At 45.9% G+C, this 20054-nt stretch overlaps 1 protein-coding gene across 3 annotated transcripts in view; it reads left to right on the top strand.

The window, feature by feature from the left end:
* Nucleotides 1-1293: 1293 nt before the first annotated feature.
* The window catches only part of ATP11C (ATPase phospholipid transporting 11C (ATP11C blood group)), a 102273-nt gene continuing 83512 nt past the window's right edge, over nucleotides 1294-20054 (top strand). Inside the window, exon 1 of one of the 3 annotated variants that reach the window (XM_081847889.1) lies at nucleotides 1294-2099. In XM_081847889.1, the coding sequence (XP_081704015.1) occupies nucleotides 2073-2099 (27 nt within the window). In that variant the 5' untranslated portion in view covers nucleotides 1294-2072. Of the gene's footprint in view, nucleotides 2100-3865; nucleotides 4186-20054 lie in introns of those variants that run through there. The other 2 variants (XM_081847887.1, XM_081847888.1) reach the window with 2 other exon arrangements.

Raw genomic sequence — 20054 nt, 5'->3', positions numbered from 1 at the left:
TGCACCCCTCCAGATTTTGTTCAGACTCAACGTCCCATGAGTCCCAGCCAGCATGGTCACTAGGATGATGGGAGTTGAGAGTGCAACATCTGGTGGGTTGGTGGTTCTTTATCCCTGCAAATTGAGCATGCTTATGTGCGAGTTTTAGCAAGGCCCATCCTTAAATACATTTGAAACTAAAAGTCTCATTGCAGGGTTGGCGAGACACAAGTTCAAACCTTCACTCTGACATGGTTGACTCCCCCCGATCGCCTCCCTCCCTATGGCATTGCGTGGTTAAAATGCAGTGTGGCGGAACAGGTTGGAGGGACTGTGCATCTTCTGAATTTCAAGCTCTCCCCAAAGCATGACCACCTGGTGTAGTTCTGAACTGTATGTTGTTTTATATGTTACTCTGATGTTGTTCACCACCTAGGTAATTTTGTTTCGTTAGGGTTCCTTGATAGAAAGGCAGAATAGGTATGCAAAAGTTAAATAAAGGCAATGGTGTGTATTTTTAAAGACATCTACACACACACACACACACACACACACACACAAACCCTTGAGAGAATCATTAAACTTATTAAGTGGTATACAAATTTAATAAACACACAGTGTATGTATGCTATCTTGGGTTCCTTGGTGGAAATGTAGAACAGAAATGCAACAATTAAATAAAGGGATACTGTGTATTTTAAAAGTATTCATTGTGATGATGCCATTAGGCAGAGATCAAACTGCCATCCTTTTTGCAAGGAAATATATTTGTGCTTTTGATTCGCATGCCTAAGCCAGTTTAAAACAAGTCCTTCCGTTCGCGGGAAAAGGTGCAGAAACTTAAAAGTTGATTCGGTGAGTTCGGAGACGAAACCATACCAATTTGCGCCGCAGCGGCAAGAGAAACGCGGTCGCTTATTGCTTTGCAATCAGAAGATCCCAGGCTCCTGTAGATAGGGCTATGTTCCCTGTCTGAAATGCTAGCGAGCCCACGGCCCGTCAGTGTGCTGCTGAGTTGGGCGCAATGGTGACTCGCCCGTCATGTTCTGTTTGGGGTGCGCCCGAGAGGCCTAGCCAACCTCCAAGCCAACTTCCCCTTACTCCGGCGGGCCGAGGACGAGGAGGAGCAACAGGCCGGCTCTCGCTAGCCTCGCTCTCCCTTCTCCTACCATCCCGGACATCGGGCAAATATACTACACCTCCCAAGCTGCTCTCGGGACCCAATGGGTGGAGAGAAGCCGAAGGTTCCGCCCCTGGGGCGGCTGCGAAAACAGAGCGGGGCGGAGGGGTGGGAGGAGAAATAGAAGAAGTGGAGCCTCCAGGCGAAAGCCAGAAAGTAGCCCGTGGCGGGGCAGGGAAGCAGGAAGGGCCGCTGGGCTGGTGGTATGGGTCTCCGCGGGCATCGGCGAGGCAGCGTGCCACGTGCGCTTGGGAGAGGCGGGCGCGCGGGGAGCGCTCTGCGCTTGGAGAAGTCGTGAGCGTAGCGCTGCGCCTCGGTTTTTCGGTCTCCCGCCGCTCTCGGGCCTCGGGGGCGGGGAGGACTGTTGCTGCCTCCGCCTTCGCTGCAGGGGAAGAGGAGGTTGCATCCAGCAGTCTGGGTTTCCCGCCGCAGCTTCCCCCTTCCTGGCAGCCGGCCTGCCTGCTTTGGCTATTGTTCCCCTGCAGCATCCTTTTTATTATTATTATTATTATTACCAAAGCGCGGCATGCTGCCCAGATCTTGCCTCCGGCCAGCCTGACGGAGCCGAGGAGTGTTGGCGAAGCTAGGGACTCGCCCCCATATCTGGGGCTTCTCTCTGGGAGGAAGAGAGGGAGAGCCCCGCCGTGGGCTGTTGCTGCGGTTGGTGCCACGACTGGAAGAGGAGCGATGCGGCTGAGCGGCAGAGCGGCGCGCCGGTGACCGCGGGGCTGGGGGGACGGCGAGCGGGGGCTGGGGGCGCCTCTCCGCTCGCCGCAGCGTCCCCACTGACCCCGAGGCTTGGGGACCCGTGCAGAGGGGCTAAGTGCTTGTGCCAGTCGGCTCTAAAAGACCAGGACTACCCCACTACCACCCCACTGCTCCCCTCTCTCCAAGGCGCTGCGGCAGTCCAGCTATGCTTCGCAGGCAGATCAATCGCTTCGTAAGTACCTCTGTGCCACCCTAATTTTGGAGGTGGGTGGGGAGGTCCGTACGCGATGGATGCTCAGTTCTTCCCCTCCCCGCTGTGTGCCCGAATGCTTCCACGCCTGCAGATGCTTTCGGAATGATGGGGGGTGGGGGTGACCGGTCTTCTGCTCCCCTCTAGTTCCCCAAGTGCACCCAAGCGAAGTCATTCGTTCTCACGACTATCCCAAGGCCTAAAGCATCAACTCCCCCCCCCCCCGCGCGCCTTCAATCTAGCCACCGTGTTGTTTTCGCAATCTGCCGCCGCCACACTGCTGGTTCCTGAGTGTTATTTTTAAAGCTCAGCAAGTTGGCTGAGACTCACAGGTAAAGGAACCGTCTCCCCAGGGTACCCGTTGCACAAAAAAGGGTGGGTGGAAAGATGGCGTTTGATTGGCCGCTTTGATCACTTTTCATCCTTTTGTTCTTTCTAAGTAGGGGAAGCACATGCGGAGGATTTGCAGATTGGCTTTGAATCCCTAGGGCTTCCCCTTTTATTTTTTTAAAAGGATCCCTGGGGGGGGGGATTTTGTGGGTTGGGAACACGTTTCTCCTTTCCTCTTGGCAATAGAACTCAAGAAGGCATGGGAAGAAGGGGTCAGCAAAGGAATGGGGAGCAGATTCGGGACAAGCTGGAGGATGAACTAATTCCCTGCCCCAGGATTCATTTAGTTAGTTTTTACATTTATATTCCACCTTCCCTTCAAGGTGCTTCTCCCCACATTATCCCCACAACAACAGCCCTGTGAGGTAGGTTGGACTGGGAGTGAGTGACTGGCTCAAGGTCACCCAGTAAGCTTCATGGCTGAGTGGAGATTTGAACCCTGGTCTCCCAGGCCCTGGCCGAGGACTCTAACCACTGCACTGGTGATGACCACTGCCTAAGGTTGAGGCCCACACTTCACAGCCGAAATATATTTATTGTGGCGTTTGTATATCCCACCTTCCCTCTGAGGATCTCCACATCCCTCTATTATCCTCAGATCAGCCCTGTGAAGCAGGCCAGGCTGAGAGACTTCAAAACAGCCCAAGGCTACCCATTGGGCTACATGGCTGAGAATGGATTTGAACCTGCGTCCTTGACGCAACGCTGTAACCACACTGGGTTGGGAGAATAGCTCAACCCAGGAGACAACTCAGTTGGTTAGAGCATGGTGCTGATAACACCAAGGTTGCAGGTTCGATCCCTGTATGGGACGACTGCATATTCCTGCATTGCAGGGGGTTGGACTAGATGATCCTCAGGGTTTCTTCCAACTCTAAAACTCTGTATGATTCCATGAGACTGTGTATCCTCACACTACACGGGGGAATACAAATTGGACTGAACCCCTGCATTAAGGGGGTGGGGAGAGAAAAGCAGTGCTCTGCAAATAGAAGATTAACTCATCGGGCAGAAAGGTTCCAGTGCAGCTCATGATTCTAGGTTTTTATCAGCAGGGAGTTTTTAATGGAGGGAGGCATTCCAAAATGCAATTTTTTGCCACGTGCTGTTTGAAGGGCTTCAGCCTGTTTCTGCTGCTTAAGAACTGAAAACAAGAAGAGCCCTTGCTGGATCAGGTCCTCTTCTCACAGTGGCTTGTCACATGCCCCAGGATGGTTGCAAGCAGGATTGTGTGTGCAACAGCATGCTCCTCACTGGTGAATCTCAGCTACTAGGATTCAGAGACAAAACTGCCTCCGGCACTGGAGGTGTGCAGAGCCAAATAAGAACACTGCTGGATCAGGCCCATGGCCCAGCTAATGCAGCAGCCTGCTCTCGACAGCTGCCAGCAAGATGCTTCTCGGAAACTCCCACAAGCAGGACCTGAGCACTAGAGCAGTGTACATTCCTGCAGTTTTCAACAACTGATACTCAGAAGTGTGGCTGCCTGGCCACTGATAACCTAATCACCCATGAATTTTCCTAATTGTCTTCTAAAGCAGTCCCAAGTGTGTGGCCACCTCTGCCTTCTGCTAGAGAGAGCTCTGTAGTTTAGCTATAAGCTGCATAAAGAAGAACTTTCTTTTCTTGTCCTGAATCTTGATGTGTTCAGCATACAACTGACCAGGCTTCTCAGATGGTAATGGGCAAGTTTTTGGAGGAGGAGGAGGAGATGTCTGTTGCTGACTGTTAATATGAATGGTTATCTGCAACCTGCATGCTGGGAGGCAATAAACCCTGGGGTACCTTGCCCTGGGATAGGTAGTGTTGGACTGGGTGGGCCTATTAAGTCTGAGCTGATAGGCAGGGGTGGTGATAGGGCAGCCTTGGCCAACCTGGTGCCCCCCCCCCATGCGCTTTGGACTACAGCTTCCTTCAGCCTCAGAGACCATGGCTTTGTGGCTTGGGGCTGATAGGAGTTATGCAGAGGGTATCTGGTTGGTGAAACCTGATCTAAAGAGTCTGTCTAGTCCAGAGCCTAAAGTCATCTGTCTGCACCCATCCAGCCCACTCTTCTGTGCCCAGCGAGGTGCCCCAGGTTGCTCAGAGGTGGGGCACTGGCCCTCTCTTGCTTTTACCTGGTACATACAGATAGATTGCTTCTGTATCTGGAGGTTTTATTTAACTGTAATTGCTGACAGTGGTGCATTTAGGTTTGTCTGCAGCTTGTGTCCTTAATAGGCTGTCCCCTATTGGAAACAGTACATTGGACTTGTCAAACACTTCTGATCCTGTGGGGCCCTTACTGTTCAGCCTCTGATCCATCTTGAGAAATAACACATTTCAGATATGCATGGATCGGTGGTGGTGGTGGTAGCCTGCATCAAGGTCTCTCACTGCAACCTGTTTCCAAATGTGTATTTGGGTAAGCTGTCTACCAACTAATTTGAGAAAAGGATTTCTTTTTTTCCTCCTTTGGTAGAAAAGAGTTGGCTAAGAAAGGTGATGTTACAAGGTCAAATTGGAAGTGTCCTGGACGTTTTTAGAGCTTACCTTGTACCACTTTTAAAACAGGGAATTGTTTCTTGGAAGCAGTCCTTTGGTGCAAGTTTTCCTGGCCACCTGCTGGGATGCTGCATTGCTGTTGCAACCCTCTGGGCTATCAGAGACTGAAGTCTTGTGCATTGCAAATCCTTGTGTAATACTTGTTTCCCTGCAGTGGAAATGGCTTAAGTGTATAGTATTGTTCTCGTGCCTTAGCTTAGTGCTCCCAGAGAACATGCTTTGCATGCAGGAGATCCCAGATTTAATTCCAAGGACTTGCAGATCGAGCTTTCCTGTTTGTGACAGGGGAGGAATGACATGGGAGTGACTGAGCTGTGGGCATGAGCAACCCTAGTTTATCGTAACTTGAGAATGCGAATAAAGGCAAACAGCTCTATAATGGATGCCTATGGGAAACTCATGAGCAGGGAATAGAGTGATTGCAACCCCTACTGCTTGACTCGAGCATTTAATTCTTAGAGGTATATTGCCTCTTACCATGTAGCTTCAGTTGTGTATTGTACGTGCTCTCAGTGGACTATCCTTTATGAATTTGCAACCTCCTTTCTTTACACCTAGCTATAAGAAACTTCAAGGCCTAAGTCCCAGTTTATACTGCTGCTTCTTTCTTTTTTAAAAAAAACAAGTTTTCTTTTTTTCTTTCTTTTTGAAAAAAGACAAATATTTATATTAAAACAAAAATCTGTAGATTCCCGAAAGTTCAGAAACTTTAATGTTGGTGGTTGTTTTCACTTAAAAAAAAAATAAAATTGTAAACGTTTTGCACCCTTTCCTTTCAAATTTTGTTTTCAATCTCTCAATTTTACGGTTTTGCTTAGCCAGCTGTTATATTTTCCATGTTTCATTTGCCTTGTCTTTAATTGTAGGCATTTTGGAGTGTCATCTTTTCCCCGCCGAAAGTTTTTTTTTTCTTTTTTTTTTTTTGAGGCAACCAGTACATCTGATGATAAAGAAAAATGTGGGTTTCCTTCTTGCACAATAATTTAGAAGAGCTTTTTCGGGGAAAAAAGAGTAAAGTTCATAGTATGTCATAATTTGTTCTGTGAATGTGTGTTTACAGTTCTTTTGCAAGGCAGCAACCTGCCAGTTTACTTACTTTGTATGGCTTTCTTTTTTAAAAAGAAACTCTGGACTCCTCTCAAAACAAAGAGAGAACCAGTGTTGTGTAGCGGTTAGAGTGTTGGACCTGGAAGACCAGAGTTCGAATCCTCACACATCCATGAAGCTCCCTGGGGCACCTGGGGCCAATCGCTGCCTCTCAGCCTAACCCACTTCACAGGGTAGCTGTGAGGATGACAAAGGGGTGCTACCTCGAGCTCCTTGCATCAAAAGGTGGGATAAAAATGCAATGCAATAAATAAATGGCACTATTTGGTTAGCAGGAAGCCGCATCTCCAGCAGTTAATAGTTATCTGCATTCTGCAGTCCATTCCATCACTTAGATACTTGGATCCTGACCGGGAGCCTCAGGGCAGCCAAGAACCGCCATGAAATGCCAACAAGACAAAAGTAGCTGTTTGATTTCCAGGCTGCCAAATCGTGAGCAGCAGCGATACTGCATCAGCAGCCAAGTCCAAATCTAATCGCAGAGCATCCTTTTAGAAAGTACTGTTTTGGCCTGATGTCGTAATGTTCAAAAGGAAGAAGGCCAGTTGAGGCTTTGGGGGCAAGGGGACCCATATCCTGGGTGCCACAGATAAGAGGGCCTCACCCCATAGTCACATGCTCCTAACAGCTTAAATGGCAAAAGACATGTGGCTTCTTGGCCTCAGTGGCTGCGTAGCTATAAGCCAGGAACATAGGAAGCTCTGTTAAAATGAATCAGACCATTGCTCCATCTAGCTCAGCATTCTCTGCACTGACTGGCAGCAGCTTTCCAGGGTTCCACAGGTGGGACATTCTGAGACATACCTGGAGATGCTGGAGATTGAACCTGCATGTGAAACAGATGCTCTTCTTCTGAGTAATTGCTCTTCCTCAAGTAATCTAAACCTACCGTTCTCTCAGCCCAGTTCTTCCAGGTTTATGCATTCGGGTAAACAAACCACAAAGGAGATAGCTTAGCACAACCTCCCACCTTGCAGGTGTTGGGCTTGAGCTCATCCAGCCCAATGCAGCATTCCCAGTGCTCAGGGACGATGGGAGTTCTAGTCTACCAACATCCCCAAGTCTGGGAAGGCTGGTTTAGCATGATGGGATTGTAGTCTGTTTTCGCCCAAACAAAACAAGATTCATAAGCCAACACCAAGCTGGCTGGTGATCTTGGCTTATCAGGGAGAAACGAACCATGATTCTGAGTTCAGATGTAATGCAAAGACACCCTCTTCCTATTTTGATTCCAGCTGTGCAAAGGGAGAACTGATGTGAGAGTGATTGGGCTGTGTGCTTGGCCCCCAACCCCAATTATCATTTAGGGATTTTGAAGGTGAAACAACGGGACCATAATTTGGCTCCCCAGAAAAAAATCTGGAGCAGTTGGGAGCATACACCCATTGCTTCTCATGCCACCGTGGTCCTCAGAATGTTCTCAAGAAGGACATTTGGCCCTTGAGGCTGCAGCTTCTGTGTTCAAATGGCTCAGATTGCTTAAAAGCCAGCACATGGAACAAAGTGCATTTTGCAAGTAGGGATTATTCTTTTTGGAGGCTGATGCCTTAACCTCTCTCCTACTTCTCTGCCTCCCCCCCCCCCGCCTTCTTTTCTTCAGATCGTTCTCAATTCCTCACTCTCTGCCAGTTCTTTCCTACTCCCTTCTGTTGTGTAAATACACAGCAGATGGAAGCTTCCTGGAAAACCATAACTGGCCTCAAACCGACTCCTCGATCTGCTTTGCCCTGAGAAGTACATAACTGGGGGTGGGGGCCTTTCTTAAAGCAACAGAAGGTTTGAGAGCATATCTACATATGTCTGATATAGAGGAACATAGGAAGCTGCCTAATGCCGAGTTCAGACCAATTGTTCCATCTACCACACTACTGTCTGCACTGACTGGCAGCGGCTCTCCAGGGTTTAAGGGAGCCGTCAACGTGGGGTTCCTCAGCGTTCAGTTTTATCCGCTGTGCTGTTTAACATCTATGTGAAACTGCTGAGTGGGGTCATCCAGAGTTTTGGAGTACGTTGTCAGCAATATACTGACGGCACAGAGCTCTCCTTTTTTACATCTTCAGGGTGAGGCAGTGGACGTGCTGGACTGTTATCTTGCCTTGGTAATGGACCGAATGGCTGGGAGTTCGCCTGCTCTTGCTGGGATTACACTTCCTCTGAAGGAGCAGGTCTGTAGCTTGGGGGTACTCTTGGATCCTTTGCTGTTGCTCAAGGCTCAGGTGGCCTCAGTGGCCTGGAATTCCTTCTGTCAACTTTGGCTGGTGGCCCAGCTGTGCCCTTGTCTGGACAGGAACCGCCTAACTTCTTTTGTTTTTGCTCTGGCAACCTGTAGGCTAGATTACTGCAATTCGTTATACGTGGGGCTGCCTCTGAAGACAGTTTGGAAACTTCAGCTAGTGCAGAATTCAGCGGCCAAATTGCTCATTGGGTCTGCATAGATATGTCAAGGCCTCCCACCCCTAATATTTTCAGAAACAAAATGGAGAGGGAACCCTGAAAAATTAAAGCTACAGCTTCAGGTTTTCTCACAATTTTTATTACCTGAGCTTTTACACGCAAAGAGCTTTCAACATGCTTAAAACCCTCTGTAAATTATGGGTTGCAAAAAGGCATCTTGAAAGATCTTGCCCAGATACTTGAGATTGCACTGATGATTTTTCTTCTTCTCCCTCCTCAAACCTTTGGAATCCATAATAGCTAGCAGCTTGAGGAGTTTGGGGAGGAGTGTGGAATGTCCTGCCTGTGAGGTCAGAGTCAGGCACAGCTGTTTCTGCACCTGGAGTTTGCACGCCTCACTGCAGGGTTAATGTGTAAGTTTGCCCTTTTGCACATTGCTCTGGAAGCACGAAACGCAATCCTTTGCCCCCTCTGCTCTGTCTTGACCATCATGGCTGATGGTCAGAGAATGATGGGCTTTGGAGTGTGTCAGCATCTGGAGGACCTCAGGTGGTGACAAAGCTGCAGAGCAGGCTGCTTATAGCACAGTTGCAATACTGTGGGTGGGCGGGCTCTGTTCCTCTGCTTTCTGCTCACATGGTTTTGACTTAGCAAATTCCTGCAACTACCTTGGTATTTATAGAAATCCATGAAAGGCCTGGGTGGATCCAGATTGTTTTCCTGGAGCCTCTCCTTTGCAGCATGCAGAGAGTCCTGATCCTCCTATGCCTCTGCTATGCTGGTGCTTCAGAGATGCAGAAGAACTGTGTGGTGAAATCTTCCTGGTCCACGCTTACCATATTTTTCGCTCTATAGGACGCACCGGACCATAGGACGGAGGGGGAGAACAGGATTTTTTTTTTCTTGTTATCCCCCTCAAAAACAAGGTGCGTTCAAGAGCAGGTTGGGGAACAGCGCAAAGGCTGCGCACAGCCTTGCCGCTGCCCCCCGAGCTTGTGGGGTTCAAAGATCCCTAAAGCCTTTGGAGCGCAGTTTCGGGGACAGCCTTTCAAGCCTCCGCAGGGCGGTGGGTTGCCTTCACCCCGCCGCCCTGCGGACGCTTTCCACAGCCATCCCGAAGCTAGAAGAGCTTTGTGCTGCAGGCTGCTATCCGCAAGCCTTTGGAGCCCAGCAGGAACTCCCTCTGGGCTCCTCAGGCTTGCAGAGAGCTGCCCAAAGCCCAGGGTGCGCTGCGCTGCGCTCCCCGGGCTTCGGGCTGCAAGCAGCTGTCCGCAAGCCCGCGGAGCCCAGAGGGAGTTCCCGCCGGGCTCCACAGGCTTGTGGATAGCTTCCTGAAGCCTGGAGAGTGAGAGGGGTTGGTGCGCACCGACCCCTCTCGCTCTCCAGGCTTCAGCAAAAGCCTGCATTCGCTCCATAGGACGCACACACATTTCCCCTTCATTTTTGGAGGGGGAAAAGTGCGTCCTATAGAGCAAAAAATATGGTACTTCACTCTGTGGACAAGAAAGGAGCCCCCTGACTTAAGTGTTCTCACTTCCAGAATTCTATTTATTTAAGCTCCCGTTGCTAGTGGAAAAGTAGCCTGTTAGCAGTGTGCTGGCTTTCCAGGTGCAGGGTAGTGTGTGTGTGTGTGTGTGTGTGTGTCCAGGGAGCATTCAGACACATTCCCTAATCTTGTGTATTCTGAAGTGCCCCCTGAATGTGTCACTGCATTCTTAATCTTTCGGAACCACTGCATAAAAATACTTTGCGCACCCAGTGAGAGCAGGGACAGTGTGGCCTGGTGGTTAGAGTGCTGCACTAGCACCTAGTGAAGCTTATTGAATGACGTTGGGCCAACCATTGCCTCTCAGCTTAACATACCTCACAAGGTTGTTGTGAGGCTTAAATGAGAAGTGGGGAGGACAGGGGGCATATAAATGCAGTAAAATAAATCAAGACCAAAAAAAAATCACAGCAGGGTGAAGTTAATTGGGAGGAGTGAGGAAATAGAGGGAAGATAGATTCTCTTTTGGTTTTTATTTATTTTAATGTGGAAATTCCCTATCTGAAAAGTTAGGGGATATTGAACAGTAAAATTTGATGCTGAGAGTTGTGTTGCCAGTGAAATTTCAGCTTTCAATTAGGTTTCAGATATGCACATGCTGGGTGCTGGTGGAAAAAAAGCACAGGCTCTGGTAGATTGAGAAGAAGAAGAAGAAGAAGAAGAAGAAGAAGAAGAAGAAGAAGAAGAAGAATTTTTATTTATACCCCGCCCTCCCTGGCCAAAACCAAGCTTAGAGCGGCTTTTTTCAGAAGAGACCTATAGTGAGTACAGTGGTCAAGAAGGAGGGTAGCGAGGGGCAGATGGGGCTCGTCATCAACCTGCGAAAGTAACCCAACTAGGAGAAGGAGAACTCTGACCCTAAACTTTGGAGTTGACTTCTGCAAGATGCAGTAAGGGCCATCAACCTGGATGGCTTCACAGGAGGATTAGACAGATGGATGGGACTGTAAGTGGCTGCTATCCACAACGGCTGGGCCGCCCTTCCTTGGTCAGAGGCAGTGTGCTTATGATGAACCCCAGTTGCTGGGGAGCGCAAGTGGGGAGAATTGCTCTTGTGCTTGGGTCTTGCTTGTGGGCTTCTTCTCATTGATATCTAGTTGGCCACTGTCAAAACAGGATGCTGGGCTAGTTGTGCCATTGGCTTGATCCAGTGGGGCTCTGCTTGCTTCTTAACTCTGATCAAAGCAGTGGCCTGAATCCTCTGCAGCCCAAAAGCTGAGAGGAAGGAAGGCTTGAGCTTGTCACACTGGCCAGAGTTGTGGGAGGTGGGAACAGTCACCGTGGTGAGTGAAATCCAGTGCTCAAAACTCCCATTGTCCTAGGAGCGTTTTTGCAACAGGGAATTTCATTAGCGCCAGCAGTTTCTGAGCTCTGGGAGCAGTACTGCTCCTAATATTTCAGATTAAAACTGCCACTGCTGGGGCAAAAGGAGGACCTTTTTATGTTTCCAGGCACTCTCAGAGGACTGGAGAAGGGACCCTCATAAGAATATTAGGGGGGTAGGCAGGGGAGGTATAGCTTTGTTTTTTGCAGTCTTCAGATGAGGACTAGACCATGTGAAAAATGAATATAAGATTTTAGCTGCAGTTCATTCATTTTCAGCTTTGTATTCTTGTTATAAAAGAAGTGCACCTAGACATTCTGCTGTTGCACCCGTAAGCTAGGTTAAGGTGCCATTTAGCTCCTAGCTTTCATATCTCACTTTCTAAGACTGGTGAAATCATAGCCTGGTGCCAGGTAAAGACTTTTTCTTCCCAGGCCTCTTGCCTTGCCCCACCTTGGCTTAGATGTGAGCTATTTGTTTGGTTTACCTTTATAATGGTGGCCTGCCTAATTTGGCACTCCCCCAGCTGACAAACTGAGGCATGGTTAATCCTTTGCAATCCACAGCATTCCAGATTTTGTGATGTGGTTCTCCAAGCAAAAGAGTTGCTCATAAATACATGTATTAGTGCAAAGATGTATATTAAGCAAAATTGCATGCGGGAATGCACATAGCATTGGTACACGGAAACGCATATGAATTTTCATGCTGATGCTTTTAGAAAAGTACACCGTTTGCTGCAAAAATTGAGCGAATGTAAGCTTGGGAAAATGAGAAACCAAAATGGGCAGGATTTCAAATGGACTTAGTGGGAGTTGGTTCTTAGTAGACTTTCACAGGATTGCATTGCGAAAGCTTTTACATTGATTGTTATGTTTCGGAAAGAACCTCAACTTCCAGAACTGAGGGCTGGAATATACACGTTATAAATTAAATCAGCAGTGCCTTAAGCTGGTCCATATGCAGTCAATGTGTGAATCCCATTTGTCTCGGTGCTTAATGAATGCCGTTTTGGTCTTTGACAGCTGTTGAACAGAATCTCACTTCTGACCTAGAGGAGCTATCTAGCTGATCTCATTTGGAGAGCACTTTCTTAATGCGCAGAGATTAGTCAAACCCCTGGATCTGATCCTGGCATAATATCAGGAGTCTGGTTGCATTAGGGAGGATTAGATTGCCATGTAGCTCTGCTGGAAGCCTGGATGTGAGCAGTTCCCTTCTGTCTCCTGGGACAAGAACCGCTTAGCGCGTCCAGGGCTACGTTGTCTAATAGCTTGGAAAGAATGTGCGCCTAGGGTGGAGCCTGGTAGCACAAATGAGATCCCCCCCCCCGGCCTAACAGAGCCCTATGCTGTGTTGCCTCTCTGCAGTGACATTGCCTCTTTGCCTCCCGCCCCCCCCCCTGCCCCGCCGCCACCTTAGCTTCTCTTTGAAGCTAACCTTGAATATCAAAGCTGAATGAATACAACCGGCCGGAGGCTGTGTTGCCGCAGAGTCGGCATGAATCCATTTAGCGTCAGCCGGGGCTGTGCGAGAGTGAAAATTGGATCCACAATGCATTTCGCTCCCTCGCTTGGAAAGAGGCGCAAGCTATTAACTTCCCACCTTTTCCTAATGTGAAAGACTGGTGGATGCTGGTGCCAGGTGGATGCTGTGGTCTCCATCCTAGAGTGCCATTATAATGGGGTGGCTCACTTTTGGGTGGTTGTTGCTGGTTTGTTCTGGTGTGCATTTGCGGTCACGCTGCTGCGAAGAAGGGGCAATGTTTGCTAAACAAGTTGCACAAGCCAGTCCAGGTTTCATAGGCTGTGGAGCCATTGACCCCTAGTGCAGGTCAGGTCCATCCAAAGTCCTAGGCTTGAGTACAGTTAGGGCCGAGAGACATGTGACGTTACCCATTCTTTAAACACAGGATGCTTAAAATCCGCCCCCCTTTTCCCCCCGTGAAGTGGAAGCTGCCACAAGGCTCTAAGCTGAGATACATATCCTCCTGTTCTGGATGGAGGCCTTGCACCATTTCTTGCCAGGGGCCATCCATAAAGGGGTTGGGGAGCACATTTCAAAGTGCAGCTGCTCCTGCAGCTGCCTCCTCTTCAAAATGAAAGTTTCCAATTTAAGCCCTTTTTTTTAAAAAAAAAGTTTACGATAACATGCAGCTTGGCTATCCATAATGTGGGTTTTCTTGAAAGTTTTGGGTAGGGATTTCTTTTTCTTCCAAATGCCTAAATTGACCGGGATCTGAACCATCATTTTGGAGACCCTTTTGAATACCTTCCCTGAGAGGTCCAAGAAATCAGCTCCTAAACAGGTGGCAATAAACTGAAATGTGTAGTATCTTATAGACCTACTGTAGTGATTAGCTCTAGTCACCTTTTTGCTTCTGAGGCTGAGATTACGTATTTTTAAAAATACGTTGTACTTCATGATTGGACGACCATAATAAATATTCAGTTGATTGATAGCTAACCATAGGAAAGTTTAACCACAATTAGGATTCAGGTGTCACATTGAAACTATGGTTAATCGAAAACAGAAGTGTTACAAGAAGAGAGAGGGAATGGCTGAGCCTGTGAAGGGCTGGAGGAGCTAGACTAATCTATAGTTTAGAATTACTTTTCATTGCAGCCAGTAACCAACTACCTGATTGGTTTTTGTACTGTATGTCTTTTTGGAGAGGAAATTCCGAAAACTAAGCCTGCAAAAATGTTGTCCTCTTAACACTTTTCTTTCTTTTTTAGATGGCCACATAGATATATCTCTCTTCTATCTCTATGCCCTGATATGTGGGTGGTGGTGGTGGGACACACCAGCTGTTGTAAAGCGTGACTTGTGAGTTGATCCTTTATCACCATAGTAGAGTAATTACCGCAAGCCTTCCCTTACACCCTTCTTTTCTATAACCCTATTTTTATCTGCCCACCCCTCAGAAGATTGTGGGAGCTTGCGCATGAACACAGGTAGCATAGCACCCAGGGTCTTCAGTAACTAATTTTGTTGAGTGCTACCCAAGAGTTTAATACGTACTTTAAAGAACGGGTGAACAGCTGGGATTCACACTTAAAATCTTCACAGACTAGCATGTTAAAGGGAATTTGCTGCTAGCAAATGTTAATGCTTAACTGTAGCAAATGCAGCTTGAGCCTGAAAATTGGAAAGAGAATCAGTGGCATTTTACCAGTTCGCTGAAACTGAATCTTATCTCACTTATACCGAAGACAGAAACTGAGAAACATCAAGTTAAGAATTACCGCCCTATATCACTCTTGAATGTGGATTATAAAATTTTTGCAGACATTTTAGCAAAAAGATTCAAAAAAGTTTTGTTAGAGGAGATTCACAGGGACCAAACTGGCTTTCTACCAGGCAGGCAATTGTCAGACAATGTGAGGAATATTATAGACATTTTAGAACTTCTGGAAACTGACATAAATAGAAAAGCTGTTTTGATTTTTGTGGATGCAGAGAAAGCCTTTGACAACATTTGTTGGAGCTTTATGAAGAGGAATCTCCAAGGGATGGGGGTAGGCAAAAACTTTGAAAATGGTATAAGTGCAATTTACTCTGAGCAAAAGGCCAAACTAATTGTAAATGGTATGGTTATGGACGAAATTCCAATAGAGAAAGGGACACGACAGGGATGCCCAATTTCCCCTCTATTGTTTATATCGGTACTGGAGGTTTTCCTAAATATGATTAGAAGAGACCAGCTGGTTAAAGGTATACAGGTCGGAACTAAACATTATAAGTTAAGAGCATTTGCAGATGATCTAGTCTTGACATTACAACAGCCAGAAACCAGTACAAAAAGAGTTCTGGAACTTATTGAAATATTTGGTCAGGTAGCAGGTTTTAAATTAAATAAACATAAGACAAAGGTGTTGGAAAAAAATCTTACGGTGGGGGAAAAAGATAGTTTTCAAAGAGAAACTGGTTTGGAAATTACTAAAAAGGTAAAATATCTGGGGGTGAATTTAACATCTAAGAATGTGAACCTATTTAAAGACAATTATGAGAAATGCTGGGCCGAAGTGAAGAAAGATTTCGATATATGGTCAAGATTGAGACTTTCCTTGTTAGGCCGAATCGCTGTTATCAAGATGAATGTATTGCCGAGATTGTTGTTTCTGTTCCAGACATTGCAAATTCTAGATAAGATGGACTGTTTCAAGAAGTGGCAGAAAGACATATCTAAATTTGTCTGGCAGGGCAAAAAACCCAGAATAAAATTTAAGATTTTGACTGATGCAAAGGATAGAGGGGGCTTTGCCCTGCCGGACTTAAAACTTTATTATGAAGCAGCAGCTTTTTGCTGGCTGAAACCATGGCTACTTCTTGAGAATACAGACATTCTGGACCTGGAAGGTTATGATAATAGTTTTGGTTGGCATGCATATTTATGGTATGACAAGGTAAAGGTACATAGAAATTTTAAAAACCATATTGTTAGGAAAGCATTGTATAATGTATGGAATCGATATAAAGATTTGCTTGAAAGTAAAACCCCCAGGTGGTTGTCACCAATGGAAGCCAAGGCGGTAAAAAGACTGAACATGGATACAGATTGGCCAAAATATTGTGAAATTATAGAATATGATGGTGAAAAGTTGAAACTACAGAGTTTTGAGAAATTGAAACCTAAAGTCCGAGATTGGTTACATTATTTCCAGATCAATGAAACTTTTAAGCAGGACAGAAAACTAGGATTTCAGAAGGAGAGGTCAAAGTTAGAAACAGAATTGCTAGAACCCAATACTAAGAATTTGTCTAGAATGTATAATCTGCTGCTAAAATGGAATACACAGGATGAAACGGTTAAATCAGCTATGATTAAGTGGGCACAGGATATTGGTCATGATATTATGTTTGCTGACTGGGAGCAGTTATGGACCACAGGTATTAAATTTACGGCATGCAGTGCCCTGAAAGAGAACATAATGAAAATGATCTATAGGTGGTACATGACTCCAGTCAAGCTTGCAAAGATATATCATTTGCCCAATAACAATTGTTGGAAGTGCAATGAATGTGAAGGAACTTTTTATCACCTTTGGTGGACCTGCCCAAAGATTAAGGCCTACTGGGAAATGATCTATAATGAAATTAAGAAAATCCTTAAGTGGACATTTGTAAAGAAACCGGAGGCTTTTCTCCTGGGCATGGTCGGCCAATTGGTACCAAAGAAAGATAGGACCTTTTTTATGTATGCAACAACAGCAGCAAGAATCCTTTTGGCGAAGTATTGGAAGACTAAAGAATTACCTACTCTGGAAGAATGGCAGACCAAGGTGACTGAATTTATGGGACTGGCAGAGATGACCGGCAGAATTCGTGACCAGAGGAAAGAGACAGTGGAGGAGGACTGGAAAAAATTTAAAATCTATCTTAAAAATTGTTGTAAAATTTCGGAATGTTAAGATGTCAAGGGATTGGATACAAAGAATTACAGCTATAAATTGAAATTTATAAAATAGAATTTTTTTAAAGAGAATTAAATATAAAAATGGGATGAAGAATTGCTAAAAATTTTAAAATATGGATGCAGGGAAGGGGAGGTTTGGGGAAGTCGTGTTATGTTTATTTGTTTTTTGTTTATGTTGTAAAATCAATAAAAATTATTTAAAAAATAAAAAAATAAAAAAATAAAAAAAAAGAAACTGAATCTTATCTTGAAAGTAATTAAACAGGAAAGAAGAGATGGTCAGTTTAGATTGGCATATGGGACATTTGTAGCAATGTAAACATTCACCAAAGTTGCCCAGACCTTAGGGCACAATCCTCTTTTCTCAACCACAAAGATAATTCATACTTTCGCAAAAACAAATAGAATATATATATATATATATATATATAGGATGTTTTTAAAACAGATAATTAACTATAATAGAGGGAAGCGGGTGGTGCTGTGGGTTAAACCACAGAGCCTAGGACTTGCTGATCAGAAGGTTGGTGGTTCAAATCCCCGCGATGGGGTGGGCTCCCGTTGCTTGGTCCCTGCTCCTGCCAACCTAGCAGTTCGAAAGCACCTCAAAGTGCAAGTAGATAAATAGGTACCACTCCGGCGGGAAGGTAAATGGCGTTTCCGTGCGCTGCTCTGGTTCACCAGAAGTGGCTTAGTCATGCCGGCCACATGACCCGGAAGCTGTACGCCGGCTCCCTTGGCCAATAAAGCGAGATGAGTGCTGCAACCCCAGAGTCAGCCACGACTGGACCTCATGGTCAGGGGTCCCTTTACCTTTAACTATAATAGGCAGGAGGTTATCATTGGAAGAACATGAATAGGGATCATGATGTGGGCAGCATAGCTAATTTTTCATGCGCTGCCTGAATATCTGTGAGGACTAGATGCATGAACACACTTGGCATTTTCAGGGTGGGAATAACAAGTTCCCTTGATTGTACTGAAAGTTATAACAGTATTACTATCTAGATCAGAGCTTTCCAAACCTTTCCTGTTGGTGACACACTTTTTAGACATGCATCATTTCACGACATAGTAATTCAGTTTTACTAGCAAAACGGAGGTTAAAGTAACCCCTTTCCAGCCCTGGGAGGAACACAGGGAGCATTTGCACAACACACCTACACACTGCAGCTGACACACTGATGTGTTGCCACACACTGTTTAGAAAACACTGGTCTAGGTCACTCTCGGGGGCCCCTTCCAACTCTACAGTTCTGTGATTTTATGATAGGTATGATCCTGAACATCTGAGAACTGAGCCACATCAAACTCAGTGATGCTAACTTGTTAATGTGGGAAATGCCCTTTGGTTTGCAGCTAATTTATTTATATAATAGAACCTATGCACCACTTAATAGTAAAAACTGCAAAGCGGCTTACAAAATATAAAATCGTAAAATCAATAAGAATTCACAACCGTACTTCAAAGCATACACAAGTTAAAATATTAAAACAGATTAAAATTACTTCAACTTTCTAAGCATCTGGTTAGGCTTGACTAAAGAAAAAATAAATTATTTTTAGCAGGAACTGAAGAGAGTACAGTGAAAGCTTCATCTCAATAGCCAGGGATTTCCAAAGTTATAGGCTCTGCCACACTGATCGATTCTTACAAATGTGGAATGGGTATTATCTGGCATCTGCAATACTGCCAATTCTGCCAATCAAAGGGGTCAAGTGAGCACATGTGGGGGAAGGTGATCTCGTAGGTAAATTGGCCCCAAGTTTTTAAGGGGTTTATATACTAATAGCATCTCCTTGAACCTGGCAAAATCTTTATCTCTCCCAACGTCAGGATTTTAAGCTAGCAGATATGGGCAGTTCTGCTTTAGGGTGTGTTGCCTATAAAGTGGGAACAATGAAACCGGGTTTTTTCCTGGGTCAAACCATGGAAACTGTTGTTTGCCTTGAAATGTACCTAAATGTATTGTGAAACCTGTTGGGAAAGCTATTTAACTATTTGCACGGGGAACAGTTGGCTCAACAGAATGACCACTGCTTTGATCCTCTTTCTTCAGAACAATTGGTTGTCTGGGTAAATTATGAGATTTCTCAAAAAATATCCAATTAGCTGCTTTTGACTTGAAGTACTGGAATTGTACTCCGTGGCACTGCAGTGTGTTTCAGTGAACTCTTGTAATGCATAAAATAACCTGGCAAACGAGGTTGGTAACACTGGCCTCTTGCTCATTTCAGATGAGTTCAGGCCATAGACAAGATTTGACCTGGAATGACTTTGCCCAGAGTAAGTCTGGTTAGGAAGGAGAGAGCCATTAAAGCAGTCTCTGCCAAGCTGGTGCCCTCCAGATGTTTTGAACTGCAACTTGCATCAGCCTTAAGCAGAGGTTGGATGGCCATCCGCCATGTTTGATTTAGTTGAGACTCCTGCATTGCAGGGGGTGGACTGGATGACCATGGGGGACCCTTTCAGCTCTACAGCTCTGTGATTCATAGGAAACTTTGGTCCAAATCCATGCTTGGCTCCAGAGGTCACTACTTGACCTTTTGTGAGTCGCCTTTTTCTCAGCCAACCTACCTCACAAGGTTGTTGAAAGCACAAAATGGGACCCACAGATATCAGGCTGAAAGTGAGGTGTGTGATCAAATTGAGGTTTACATATTTGATCTTAGAGGGATGGAGCTGACTTTTATTGAGTGAGACCCTGGGAGGAAGGTTTACATTCTGCCTTAAGTGTGGTGGTGTGTTTTTATGAACATGTTAAGCCAATGGAGTTTTGGAAGGCTTTATTTTGCACTTATTTCAGCAGCAAGCGATAAAGGCTCATTGGAGTTTACTCTGGCCCCAAAGGAAGGGCTTGGCGACATGCTCATCGGTTCCTGTAGCTTGGTGGCTTTGCTACAGAAGCAACGCAGACTGAAACCTGCAAAGAGTCACCCTTAATGGTTTTTGCTCTCTGCACTCTTGAGAGATGCCCACTTGGAAAAAGTGCTCCTATTTCTGTCCCATCTTTATTTCCACTGGCCTTTTGTGAAAACATGTCACGTGGTTTTGTTTTGTTTTTGATTTCCTTATTTTTGCCAAATAGAGAGGCGCTGAAAAGAGTTTTCCTTCCTCTGTCCTGCCAGTAAGACCAAGAGACAAGAGATCAGAATGTTTCCTATTTCTCTCTGTCATCAACCCAGCCGTTACGATTTCATCTTTCAACACAC

This window comes from Podarcis erhardii (assembly GCF_964252035.2).
Source record: "Podarcis erhardii genome assembly, chromosome: Z".
Taxonomy (NCBI): Eukaryota; Metazoa; Chordata; class Lepidosauria; order Squamata; family Lacertidae; genus Podarcis; species Podarcis erhardii.
This window is presented reverse-complemented; position numbering and strand designations above follow the sequence as displayed.